Here is a 13,615-nt window from a genome sequence, read left to right as displayed (position 1 = left end):
CACATGCCTGTAATCCCAGTGGCTTGTTAGGCTGAGGCAGGAGGACCCGGAGTTCAAAGCTAGCCTCAGCAATTTAGCAAGGCCCTAAGCAACTCAGTGAGGCTTTGCCTATAAATAAAATACAGAAAAGTGCTGTGGTTGTGCCTCGGTGGTTAAGTGTCCCTGAGTTCAATCCTCAGAACCCAAAAACCAAAATAAAATAAAATAAAAAGGGCCGGGGATTTATTTCAGTGGTTAAGTACCCCAGGTTAAATCCCTGGTACTCTCAACGCCCCCAAAATAAAACCTAAGATCATTCTTTAAATGATACAAAATATAAGCATGAATGCTTAAAGCACTTGGTGTACATGTATTATAATATTGCAAAAATGATTAGGACTGTTTCTAAAATCATCCATTGATAAGAATAAGGAAGAGTCTTAAAATTGTCAAATATTTTACTGTTATTCATGTTTCTTCCTCAATTTTACCTTTTAAAATTGTTACTGATTCTTCAGAAGATAATAAAACTTTAACATGTGTAGCAGCGCTCTGAACAATTTAAATTTTAGGTATGATCATATTTCCTATTCCTGCTTCTCAAATGTGGGTACATACTATACTGACTTTTAATAGAAAAATAATTTTCCCCTTCTTAAAAAATTTTGTGCCTTGTTTTTCTTTTTTTGAAGTTTTAATTTTCCCTAGAGATTAAGATTAAAAAGCTCAAGATGATATAATCCTAATAATAAAATTACTTTGTTTGATGAAGGTTTTTGAAAAATATAATTTAAAAATAATAGCTGCAATTCATTTTAATAGTGCTTACTATATAACCTGTACTGTGCTAATAACATTATATCATCTTGATTCTTAAAACAGCCTTATGAATATAGTGTTCTTAACTCCATTTTACAGAAGGGCAAACTAAAGTTAGGCGAATTTAAATGTGTAATCCCATGTCATAAAGTGAATAATGGAGCTGGACTTGAGACCCATGTCTTTTTGATCCCTTTTGCATTGAATCCCTATATACCTTGTATGCCCAACCAAGTAGATCAAATATGTGTAAGATTTAACAATTTTGATAGATGTAGTGTTCTAGCCTGCTAATATGGTAGCCACTAGTCACATCTAGTTCTTTAAAATTAATTAATAATTGAATAAAAGTAAAAATTTGCTTCTTAGTCATAATAAATACTTTTAAAATGCTCAAGTAATGTATGAAGAAACTAATGGTGTGATTCTACTTTGTGTACAACCAGAGATATGAAAAGTTGTGCTCTATATGTGTGATATGAACTGAGATGCATTCTGCTGTCACATATAACAAATTAGAATGAACAAATAAATAAATAAATAATTTAAAAATGTTCAAGTAAGTAGCTACAATGTAGTTAATATCTACCATATAGGATATTACATATTACATATTATTACAGAAAGTTCTGTGCTAAGCTGTCCAACAAATTTTCAAGGATGTGCTTATCATATAATAAAATGGTAAAAGATGGCTGGACAAGGCAGATCTATATCTTCTATTTAGATAGCAATCTATTTAGATCACTTTTTTGACTTCCTGATATTTTAGGAATATGCAGAATTTAAAGTTTTACATAGATTCATGCATGTTAACTTATGCTGTTAGTAAACAATGAGATTGTTCATTCTTGCTTGGAGCTTAAGACCTTTTGTGGTAAAAAGCCATGTAATTCTTAGAAAGTGTTCTGGTATTTAAACAGACTTCTCAGGCCCTTTGAAGGGTTTTAAATACTTGAAATTCTTTGGCAGGAATTATGTCAAAGTAACAAATTGGGGTGAAAATTTTCTGAAGCAGAGATTTGTTGTCTTCTGCACTAATCTTAAATTTTTTTTCTTTCATGTTGTAAAGTCTTTTGAAAATATTTCTGTGGACTCAGTCGAGTCATCCAGTGAAAAAGGTAATACTCAATGTACTTATAACTTTTGTTAAACATTTTGCAGTTTCTTTCAATAAGTGGTTTGGATTACTTTATCTCTTCTTGATTAATAACCTATTTTACCTAGTATACTCATTTTTTAGTGCATAATGACATATAAAGTGTTATGTATAAAACTTAAGAGGAAAACCCCAGTTGAGTAGATAATTTGATGATGTAGACTTATCAAGAATAATAGAAATATATATTAAGATAAAATATAATTTGAAATCATTTTGTTTAAATCGTGCCCTATAATTATAAGTTTGTCTGAATGCTGCTTTGTTTAGAATTATTATAGACTATATTTAACAAATACTTACTCTGATATTTTTCTTTTCAGGAAATTTTTCTCCTATAGAATTAGACAATGTGCTGTTAAAAAACACTGACTCTATTGAATTGGCTTTGTCATATGCTAAAACATGGTCAAAATATACAAAGAACATAGTGACATGGGTTGAAAAAAAGCTTAATCTGGGTGAGTTGTCTTTTGGAGCATCTGATTAATTATGGAGTGTAAGAACTAAATTGTTTATGATTCATTTTCTATAGACTAAGTATTTATGATAACAAATTAGTTGTTTCATTATTCATTTTCTCTTCTTGAAATAGACTTTTCTTACACTAGATATACTTGTTGAACAGTTACTGTGGGTCGACCATTAGACCTAGAAGTCACATTCTAAAGGGTGAAAAGAAATACAATCAGATAACATGGTTAAAGGAGATAAACGCAACAATAGATGTTTCAGCAGAAGGCAGTGAAAGCTTAGAAGAAACATCCCCACCTCCAGCCCATGCTGGGGATTAACCCAGCACATCATGCAGGCTGGGCAAGCACAGTATATGCTACCACCACCGAGGTACAGCCCCAGCTCGAAGAAACATCTTAACAGCTAATATTACCTAGAATTTTATAGTTGAAAATATTTTTTAATATGCATTATCTCATTTAGTCCTACAAAACCCTGGGAAGTAGGCAAGACAAGAATTCTTAGCCCCATTTACAGATAAAACAAATAAGTGATTTTCCTAAGGTCATATATCAGATTTACTTAAGGTCATAGAGCATAACTGGAAGAAAATAGAATCTAGCAAAGCCTGTGCTCTTTCCATTGTGTTACTTATTTTTAATAGGGAATGCTAATTAGAATTACTCGAATAATCTTAAAAAAAGGACAGTACAAAGGCCTAAGTTCCATTTCTCAGAGAGGTAAAGTACAGTCAAGTGTATTTTGAAAAGTTTCCCAGTTGATTCTGATGAGCACTTAAAATTAAGAATTACTGCATTTTATCAGGATGCACACTAGTATGTGTAATCACTTTTTTCTTTTCTTATTTGTTGGAGGGCACCAGGGATTAAACCCCAGAAGTACTCAACCACTGAAGCACATTCCCAACCTCTTATTATTTTTTTACTTTGAAACAGAATCTCGATAAGTTGCTTAAGACCTTGCTAAATTGCTGAAGCTGATTTTGAACTTGGCAATCCTCCTGCCTCAGCCTCCTGAGCTGCTGGGATTACAGACACACATCGTTATTCCTAGCTTGTAATCACTTTTCAATTGGAGAAATATAAATAGAGAATGGAGGAAAGAAATTAGTTAATTTTGCTTTCTGATACCTTTTTTAATCTTTTCAGAATTGGAGTCCACCAGAAATATTGGAAAGTTGGCAGAAGCAACTAGAGCTAACATTGGACTACAGGTAAATGTTGTGTGAATTTTAGGGGTTCTATCACAGAAGATTAGTCAGATGAGCTCCCAGATAGTGCCTTGTAAAATCATAAAATTTCAATTAAAAGAGGAAAAAAACTTAATTGCCAATCTTTTTATTGACAAATAAAATCCTTTTAAATTTATATGGCTGTTAATTATGAAAAAAACTAGGAAATTCACAATTTTATACCAATATTGATTAGTGTGGTGGCTGCTAATTTTCTAATTTATAATTAACTTTCTTTAGTATTTTTCTCATAATTGTGTTCCTATATAGTCATTTTTCTGGGAGAAAAAAATCTAAACTTAAGTTTCTCTTTTTGAAGATCACTATGTGCATCTGGAATTCTAGTAAATGTATAATTCTAGTAAATGTATAATGTATAATTTACTTCTTAATTTTAAATTCTAGGAGTTTATGCCACTACAGTCTCTATTTACCAGTGCTCTCCTCAATGACATAAAGAACAGTCACCTTTTACAACAAACAATTGCAGCTCTCCAAGCCAACAAATTTGTACAGGTAAAATAATTTATATATGTACGATTTTTTTTTTTAATAGCATATCTTTAGAAAACAACTTTTTTCTTTTTCTTTTTTTAAAATATCCTTGACAGCCTCTACTGGGGAGGAAAAATGAAATGGAAAAACAAAGGAAAGAAATAAAGGAACTTTGGAAACAGGAACAAAATAAAATGGTTAGTATTATACTGGAATTTCATGTACCTGTTTGTGAACATCTAAAAATCATCTATATTATATAACATCTACCTTACTCTAGTTTTCTAAAATACTGCTTAACTGTCTTCCTGAATATGCTAAAGAAACTTGTATAGTAGGGTTTCTTTCAAATTCTTGGTTTAATATTACTGTTTTCTGTATAGCTTGAAACAGAAACTGCTCTCAAAAAGGCAAAATTGTTATGCATACAACGTCAAGATGAATATGAAAAAGCAAAATCTTCCATGTTTCGTGCAGAAGAGGAGCATCAGTGCTCAAGTGGTGGATTAGCAAAAAATCTCAATAAACAACTAGAAAAAAAGCGAAGGTTGGAAGAGGAAGCACTTCAAAAAGTAATATTTTTTTGTTATTTGAAAATTCAATTAGCAATAATCTGCAAAGGGTTTGTTCTTAAACTTGCAATATATTTTGGGATTATCTAGGAGGCTTATTCAAGAAGCCTGCTGGGCCCACTTCAGAGTTGAGTATAGAGTAAGTAGGTCAAGGGTGAGACCCAAACAATATTCTACTAACAAGTTCCCCAGCCATGCTGGTGGAGATCCATACTTGAGAATGACTATGCTAAGAGACTTAAGAATTTGGGGTTTCATTTGTGAAAGAAGTATTTTAAAGCAGTAGTTTATATTTTTTACTTGATTTTTTTCAGAAAGTTCACCTTTTAGGCAAGTGCTAATTCCAGCACCTACTAGCAAGTATAAACTAAAATTTTGTGTTATTTATTAAAAATATAGTTTGATAAACAAATTTTGTAAGAGAAACAGTAAATAAAATAGAAAATGCTAATTTAAATAGAAGTGAACACTTACTTTATAGACAATATACTAATTGTAAATTGTGCTTGAATATTCATTAAAGCCAAGTATACTTGAGTCACTCACCAGAATGATTAATATTTGTTATATTTAGAAGTTTTCCATTTAAAACATAGACTATTTCTACAATAAGTATTTATTTTAAAATGTAAATTCTGGTGATCAGTGTTATGATCTTTTTTATTTTTCTCCTGTGGTATTCCTGAAGGTAGAAGAAGCAAATGAACTCTACAAAGTTTGTGTAACAAATGTTGAAGAAAGACGAAACGATCTAGAAAACACCAAAAGAGAGATTTTAACACAACTCAGGACGCTTGTTTTCCAGTGTGATCTTACCCTTAAAGCTGTAAGTGATTTCTTCAGTAATAATTCAGTAATAATTTAAAGGCATTGCGGGAGGAAAAAAGTCATCTTATCTGCAGAAGGGAGAGAGATGCCTGATAAGTTGATTCTTATGAGATTTAAATTCTGAGAGCTTTAGAACATGTTTAAAGATTGGCTTTTCATTTTCATTAGTGACATAGTTTGATTTATTGTGGATCTGTCTCCCTTCCATATCCCCTTGATTCATGATTTACTTGGTTAAAACTGAACTGTGAGAGTTTGAAATTGCCTCTAAACCATTGTCTTTTTGCCTTGGTTGACAAATGTGATTTAACCTTGCAACTTCTGTGAGCTAAGTGACAGAAGAGAGATCTATTCTTCAAAATTTGAGTAAAACTAAATATTAAAATTGTACGTGGTGATATATTTGAAGACAAAGCATTCAGCCTGCATTTGTTTTCATTATCTCTTTAAAATGTTTTTTTGTAAAATATTTACATATTCAAAACCTTCTTGGCATACAGTTTATACGTTTTCACACACAAATAAATTTTTGTACCTGTCACCAGAGTCAAGATTCAGAACAATTTCATCACTTTAAAGATATTCTTTTGCTGGGCACTATAGTGCATGCCTATAATCCCAGTGACTCAGGAGGCTGAGGCAGAAGGATAGCAAGTTCAAGGCCAGCCTGGGAAACTTAGGAAGGTCTTAAACAACTTAGTGAGACCCTGTCTCAAAAAGGCTGGTGATGTAGCTCAGTGGTAAAGTGCCCCTGGGTTCAATCCCCAGTTAAAACACACACACACACACACACACACGTATACATATGTATATACTGTTGTGGCAGGTGCAGTGGTACATACCTGCCATACCCGCTACTCAGAAGGCTGAGGCAGGAGGATGTCCAAATTCAAGGCCAGCCTGGGCAACTTAGTGAGAACCTATGTCAAAATAAATGGGCTCAGAAAGTATATAGCTTGGCGATAGAATATCTGCCTAGCATGTACAAGACCCTGGTCAGTTCAATCCCCAGTGCCAAAAAAATAAATAAATAAATAAATTCTTTTCCAGAATGTCATATAAATGTAATCATATAGTAGGTAACCTTTGGAAATAAGCTTCTTTTACACAGCCTAATACCTTTGAAAGTCACCAATGTTATTAATATATCAGTAGTTTGTATTGTTGAATAGTAGTCCATCATATGACTATACCACAGTGTTTATTCATTTACCAGTTGGACATTTGTGTTGTTTCTTTGTATCGTTGAATAGTAGTCCATTATATGACTGTACCACAGTGTTTATTCATTTATCAGTTGGACATTTGTGTTGTTTCTCATTTGGGGTAATTATGAATAGAGCTACAAGAATATTTATTTACAGGCTTTTGTTAAATATGTTTGCATTATTTTAAATAACAGAGAAGTGGGTTTACTGATTGGTATGCTAAATGAATGTTTAACTTAATAAGAGCTGCCAAACTATTTTCCAGAGTGGCTCTAATCAGTGGTACATGAGAATTCCAGTTATTCTGTGTCCTTGACATTTGTCATTTCTTGTTTTTAAATTTTAGCTGTTTTAATAGATGAGTAGTGTTATCTAATTTTGGCTTCAATTTGTGTTTCCAGAATGACTAATGATATTAATTTTTTAAAGGCCTCATTTGTAATCTGTGTTTTGCATATCTTTAATTTTTTATTGATGTTTGTTTTTTTGTTGTTGAGCTTGCATGTAGTTTCTCCCATTCACAGCTTCTTTTTATACTTTTAGCAATGTCTTTCAGGGAGGAAAAAGTTTTAATTTTGATGGAATCTAGCTTATTATTTTCTTCTTTTATGGGTCATGTTTTTGATGTTATATCTAAGGATAAGGAAACTTCATCTAACCCAAGGTCACAAAGTTTACTCCTAAAAATTTTATGGATTTTATTATTAATTATTTTTTAACCTGTGGATTAAACCCAGGGGCTCTTTCCCACTGAGCTACATCCCCAGTCCTTTTATTGTGAAACAGGATCTCACTAAGATAGGAGGCTAGCCTGGAAATTGCAAGGCTCCTCCTGTCCGAGCCTCCTAAATTGCTGGGATTATAGGCACGCACCATGGTGCCTGACAAAATTGTGTTATTGTACATTTAGATATATGATCCAGGGCTGGGGATATGGCTCAGTTGGTAGAGTGCTTGCCTTGCATGCATAAGGCTCTAGGTTCAGTCTAGCACCACAAAATAAATAAATAGATAGATAGATAATCCATTTTGATTTATTTTTTTTCCTTTTTTTAAATTGGAGCTTTATAACTGTACATATGGTGGGATTTGTGGTTGCATATTCATACATTCATATAATATAACAAAATAGTTTGGCAATATCATTCCCTACCAATTGCCTTTTCCCTTCTTTCTTCCCTTCCTCTGGTCCCTTTTCTCTACTGATTTCCTTTTGATTTTCATAAGAGGTATAGATTGAAGTTTGATTTTTAGCATTTATATGTTATATTAAAATTGTACTTGTGGAATTTCAACTTATGGAAGTGATTGAGTACCAACACAGAGTGGTCAATGCCATTCATAGAAGAATTTATTGCTTACATTTTCTGAAGAGAAGGGGACTTACCATAGCAGGTTTGTCAGGCAGATGCAGGAGTGAAAGGAAAGCTAAGTTGGAGTCTTTATTGGGGTTTCCTCAGGAGAGGCAAAGGGGGCAAAGCAACAATTTAGAATTGGCTAGTTTGAATTATTCTGGTGGGCTTTGGACATAGGGATGGTCTCTAGTTGTTTGATACCTGACCTTGGGCTGATACAGGGTCAAAATAGTTGGCTTGAGGTAAGAGTTAGATCGGGAGTTGATTGGGGCTACAAACTTGGGACTCCTTGGTTTGCATGTGAATTATGTCATCCCCGCTGAGTCCTTGGCTATTCTAAGAGTTGTCTATCTCAAGAAGGAGCAGTCTCTCCCTGGCCAGCATTCTTTTTTTTTTTTTTTTTTTTAGACATCAAAATATATAATATAGAAAATAAAAAACATGGTTAATATAGATGTGTACTTGTTCTTATACCATTAGTTGAAAACACTGTGCCATTTCCTTTAAATTGCCTTTACATCTTCCAAAAAAAAAAAAAAAAAAAGATCACTTGACCACATTGTGTATGTCAGTTTCTGGACTCTCCTCTTTATTCCATTAATGTATTTGTTTATCCTTTTGCAGAAACCCTAATATCTTGATTCAATTGCTTTAAGCCAAGTCTTAAATCCAGGTATTTTGAGTCTTACACTTTTTATTCTTTTTCAGAATTGTTTGTGTTTAAAATCCTTTCACTTGCCATTAAAATGTTAGAATCAGATTGTGTTTATCTACAAAAAAAATATTGCTAACATTTGTATTGAAATTTTATTAATTCTTTGATGATATTATAGAGAATTGATTGTATAAGTCTCATCTTTTTAAATACATGAACGTATTTTTCCATTTATTTAGGCTATTGTTTTTTTAAAAATCAGCATTTTGTAGTATTCAACATATAAATCTTTTACAGATTTTGTTGAATTTAAATCTTGTATATGTGTTATTGTGAATGATTTTTGTACACATACACTTGAGAGTTCCAATTGTTTAATAATACTTAGAAATATTATTAATTTCTTTATTGGTCTTATTTCTTGCAAACTCGATAAACTCACTTTGTTTTAGGAGCTTTTGTAGATTCTTAGAGTTTTCTATGTAGAAAATCACATTATCTGCAATTGAGAACAGCTTTTATATTTTCCTTTACAGTGTGCATTTCTTTTGTTTATTTATTTTCTTATTGCACTAGATGGGTCTCCCTGTTGAATGGGGTCCCACTGTCAAGTAAGAGAGGTAAGAGATGACATCCTTGTCTTATTCTCCAGCAGGGGGAAAAATATTTAGGTCTTTCACCATTAAATATGGTGATACTGTAAGATATTTGAAGATACCCTTAAGTCTGATGAAGGAATTTTTCCTTTTGCTAGTTTGCTAAGAATTGTATCATGAATAAATGTTGGAATATATAAAATATTTTTCTATATCATTTAATGTAATCATGTGGTCTATCTTCTTTTAGCCCATTAGTGTGGTGAATTAAATTGTTACTTGAGTGTTGATCTGGCCTTGCATTCCTGGGATTAACGCCTCTTGTTTGTGATATATTGTTCCTCTTATATATAGCTAGATTCAGTTGCTAATATTTTGTTATATTAAAAGATATTGGTATATCTTTTTTTCTTTTTCTTTTTTTAAAAAATTTGTTCTAATTAGTTATACATGACAGTAGCATGCAGTTTGACACATCATGTATAAATGGTTGTATATGATGTAGAATCACACCAGTTGTGTAGTCATATATGCACATAGGGAAATAATGTCCAGTTCATTCCAACTGTTCTTCCTAACCCCATATCCCCTCCCCTCCCTTCACTCCCTTCTACCTAATCTAAAGTAAGTCTATTCTTGCCTAGTTCCCTCCTTTTATTGTGAATTAGCATTACATATCAGGGAAAACATTTGGCCTTTAGTTTTTTGGGATTGGTTTATTTCACTTAGCATGATATTCTCTAGCTCCATCCATTTACCAGCAAATGCCATCATTTCATTCTTCTTTAAGGCTGAGTAATTTTCCAATGTGTATTATATACCACATTTTCTTTATCCATTCATCTGTAAAGGACAACTAGGTTGGTTCCATAGTTTAGCTGTTGTGTGAGTTGATCTGGTATAAACATGGATGTGGCTGCGTCACTGTAGTGTGGGAGTGGGATAATGGTGTCAAATGGTGGTTCCATTCCAAGTTTTCTGAGGAATTTCCATACTGCTTTCCATAATGGTTGCCAATTTGCAGTCCCACCAGCAATGTATAAGTGTACCTTTTCCCCTCATTCTCAACCCACATTTATTATTGCTTGTATCCTTTTTGTTTTTTAGTTTTATATGGATACAGTACCTTTATTTTATTCTTTTTATTTATTTATGTGGTGCTGAAGATTGAACCCATATCCCCATGCGTGCCCCATGCGTGCAAGGCAAGCATAGTACCCCTGAACCACAACCCCAGCCCGCATCGTTGCTTGTATTCTTGATAATTGCCATTCTGACTGAAGTGAGATGAAATCCTAAGAGTAGTTTTGATTTGCATTTCTCTAATTGCTAGAGATATTGAACATTTTTTTCATATATTTGTTGATCAATTGTATTTCTTCTGTGAGGTGTCTATTCAGTTCCTTAGCCCATTTATTGATTGGGTTATTTGGGGTTTTTTGGTGTTGTGTTTTTTGAGTTCTTACATATCCTGGAGCTTAATCCTCTATCTGAGGTGCATTGTTTTAATTTTCTGTTTGGTTTTGGTTTAGGATAATTCCTATTTCATAAAATGAATAGAGAAGAGTTCCCTCCTATTCTGTTTTCTAGAAGAGTTTGTATTAAATATGTTATTTCCTATTTAGATATTTGGTAGCATTCCCTGATGAAAGTATCTGGCCTTGGGATTTTCTTTTTAGCAAGATTTTTTATTATATTTTCAACTCTGTTAATAAAATCCTATTCAAGTTAATTATTTTTCTTAGGTGAATTTTGGTAGTTTGTGACTTATGTGGAATTAGGCCTTATCATCTTAAATTGCTGAATTTATGTGCATAAGGTTGTTTGTAGTATTCCTTTATCCTCTTAATGTCTCTGTAGGTTGTAGTGATCTCTCCTCTTGTTTCTGATGTAGATCATTTGTATCCGCTCTTCTCCTTATCTCCCCACCTTTGCATGGGCAGGTTTTCTCTCTGGTCAGTCTGGTTCCAAGTTTATAAATTTTATTTATATTTTCAAAAAATTACTTTATAAAAAACATTTTTTGTTTTCATTGATTTTTCTTTTTCCAGATTTATTAATTTCTTTTTATTCTTTATTTCTGTTTGCTTTCGGATTGTTTTGCCTTTTTTTTTTTAAGTTTCTTAAAAGTAAGAGCTTGAGACCTTCCTGCTTTTCTAGTAAAAATATTTAATGCTTAAGTTTCCCTATATCATTGTTTAGCTGAATCTCATGAAATTTAAAATTTAATTTCATGTTTATTTAGTTCAGAATATTTTCTAATTTCCTTAAGACTTCATTTTCAACATAGTGATAATGTAAAGTTTGTTGTTTAATTTTCCAAGTACTTGAGGATTTCTCTAGATATTTTCCTGAGACTGATTTCTAGTTTAATTTCATTATGGTAGAAGAAATACTTTGCATGATTTCAGTTCTTTGAAATTTGTTTTGGTTTGTTATGACTCAGGATCGAATAAAGAACAAAGAAAGAATAAAAAGCAGAAAAATCAATGAAAATGAAAAAAGGAAAAGAAAAATCAGTGAAACTAAAAGGTGTTTTTCTGAAAAGATTAATAATGAATATTCTATGTGTGTACTTGAAAAGAATGTGCATTCTATTGTTGACTGGAGTGTTTCATGAGTGTTAGTTCCTGTTGGTTTGTAGTGTAATTTATTTCTTGTATATTCTTGATTACTTCTAAATATGTCCATCAGTTTTTGAGAAAAGAGCTTGAAGATTTGAACATATTGTGTATTTTTAGTTCTTTCAGTTTTTATATATTCTGAGCTCTGTTAGTTACTTTCACATTAATAATTGTTGTATGATCTTGACAAATTGATTCTTTCATTTTTATGATATGTCTACTTATCCTGGTAAATGTCCTTGCTTTTTAGACTAATTTATGTAATATTGATAGAGTTCTTTCAGTTTTCTTTTGAACATGGAATATCTTTGTTTAATCTTTTATCAGAATTACATTTTAATTTAAAATGCTCATCTATATTTTGTCTATTTAATTTATATGTTGGATTTTTATTATATTTCATTGTACACTTATATATTTTAGTTAATTATACTAGGAATTGCAGGGGTTTTTTGTTTTGTTTTGTTTTTTTTGGTGTGTGTGTGTATGAACAGTTGATCTTCTGTATACATGGATTCCACATCCATGGATTCAGCAAAAAAAATCACATCTGTATTATAGAACATGAACAGACTATCATTCTCTAAACAATATAATATAGCATTTGCATCATAATCCATAATATAAGTAATCTACAAATCTTAAATTATTTGGGAGTGTTTGCATAGATTATATGCAAATACTATGACATTTTATATAGGGGCTTGAGCATGTGAGATTTGGGTATATGAGGGGTATCCTAAAACCATCCCAAATGGATAGTGAGGGATAACTGTATTTAATTTTTCAGAGTTCATGGAGAATAAATATTCTGCCACTTCAAGTAGAATGTATAAAACTTGCCACTATACAAGTCCCCTTAACCATTGAGGATTGTGGTTGATATGTGTTTATCCATTACAGATCTCACCAGGCCATTTTAAATTTTTTGTTTAAAAGTTGTATGTATTATAAAGAAGAAAAGGAAAGTAGTTTATTATATTTGCCCAGATACTTTCCATTTCTGTTTATTTTCCTTTCATTCCTGCAGTTCCATCTTCCCTAACATTTTTCTTCTGTAAACAGAATGTCTCTTACCATTTCTTTTATAGCAAGTCTGCTGGTCACAATTTTTTTTTAAATTACCTTTTATCTAAGAATATCTTCATTTTGTCCTTAATTCTGAAGAACATTTTCACTGTTTATTGAGTTCTAAATACACAATTCAGTTGTTGTTTTTCTTCCCCCCTCCACTTTAAAAATGTTGTTCCCCTGCCTCTGGCCTCCATGGTTTCTCAGAAGAAATTCATAGACATTTTTTTGCTTCATTGTTCCTTGTATGGTTTGTGTTGCTTTTCTTTGGCTGCTTCTAAGATTTGATTTTCTTTGTGTTTACTTTTCAGCAGTTTGGCTAAACTTATCTGCACATGAATTTTGCTGAGTTTTTTTTCCATTTGGACTCACTGAATTTCTTGAATCTACATGTTTGATCCTTGCAAATTTTGACAAGGTTTTAGCTATCATTTTTTTCAAATATTTTTGTTTGTAGTATTTTCTTTCTTCTAACACTCAGGTGACTCACAGGTCTGGATGATCCTATTTTTCTCCTAATCTTTTTTCCTTTAATTGTTTTTACAA

At 32.0% G+C, this 13,615-nt stretch overlaps 1 protein-coding gene across 2 annotated transcripts in view; it reads left to right on the top strand.

Annotated features, from left to right (window-relative positions):
• Nucleotides 1-13,615, top strand: part of Arhgap29 (Rho GTPase activating protein 29) — a 60,264-nt gene that overhangs the window by 28,416 nt on the left and 18,233 nt on the right. For both annotated transcript variants that reach the window (XM_026409622.2, XM_026409623.2), the window contains exons 6-12: nt 1,871-1,919; nt 2,281-2,418; nt 3,583-3,647; nt 4,071-4,181; nt 4,277-4,357; nt 4,544-4,732; nt 5,421-5,558. In XM_026409622.2, coding sequence (XP_026265407.2) covers nt 1,871-1,919; nt 2,281-2,418; nt 3,583-3,647; nt 4,071-4,181; nt 4,277-4,357; nt 4,544-4,732; nt 5,421-5,558 — 771 coding nt within the window. The remainder of the gene's footprint in view (nt 1-1,870; nt 1,920-2,280; nt 2,419-3,582; nt 3,648-4,070; nt 4,182-4,276; nt 4,358-4,543; nt 4,733-5,420; nt 5,559-13,615) is intronic.

This window comes from Urocitellus parryii, chromosome 11 (genome assembly GCF_045843805.1).
Source record: "Urocitellus parryii isolate mUroPar1 chromosome 11, mUroPar1.hap1, whole genome shotgun sequence".
NCBI lineage: Eukaryota > Metazoa > Chordata > Mammalia > Rodentia > Sciuridae > Urocitellus > Urocitellus parryii.
The sequence above is the reverse complement of the archived record's forward strand: the minus strand, read 5'-3'. Positions and strand labels throughout refer to the sequence as shown.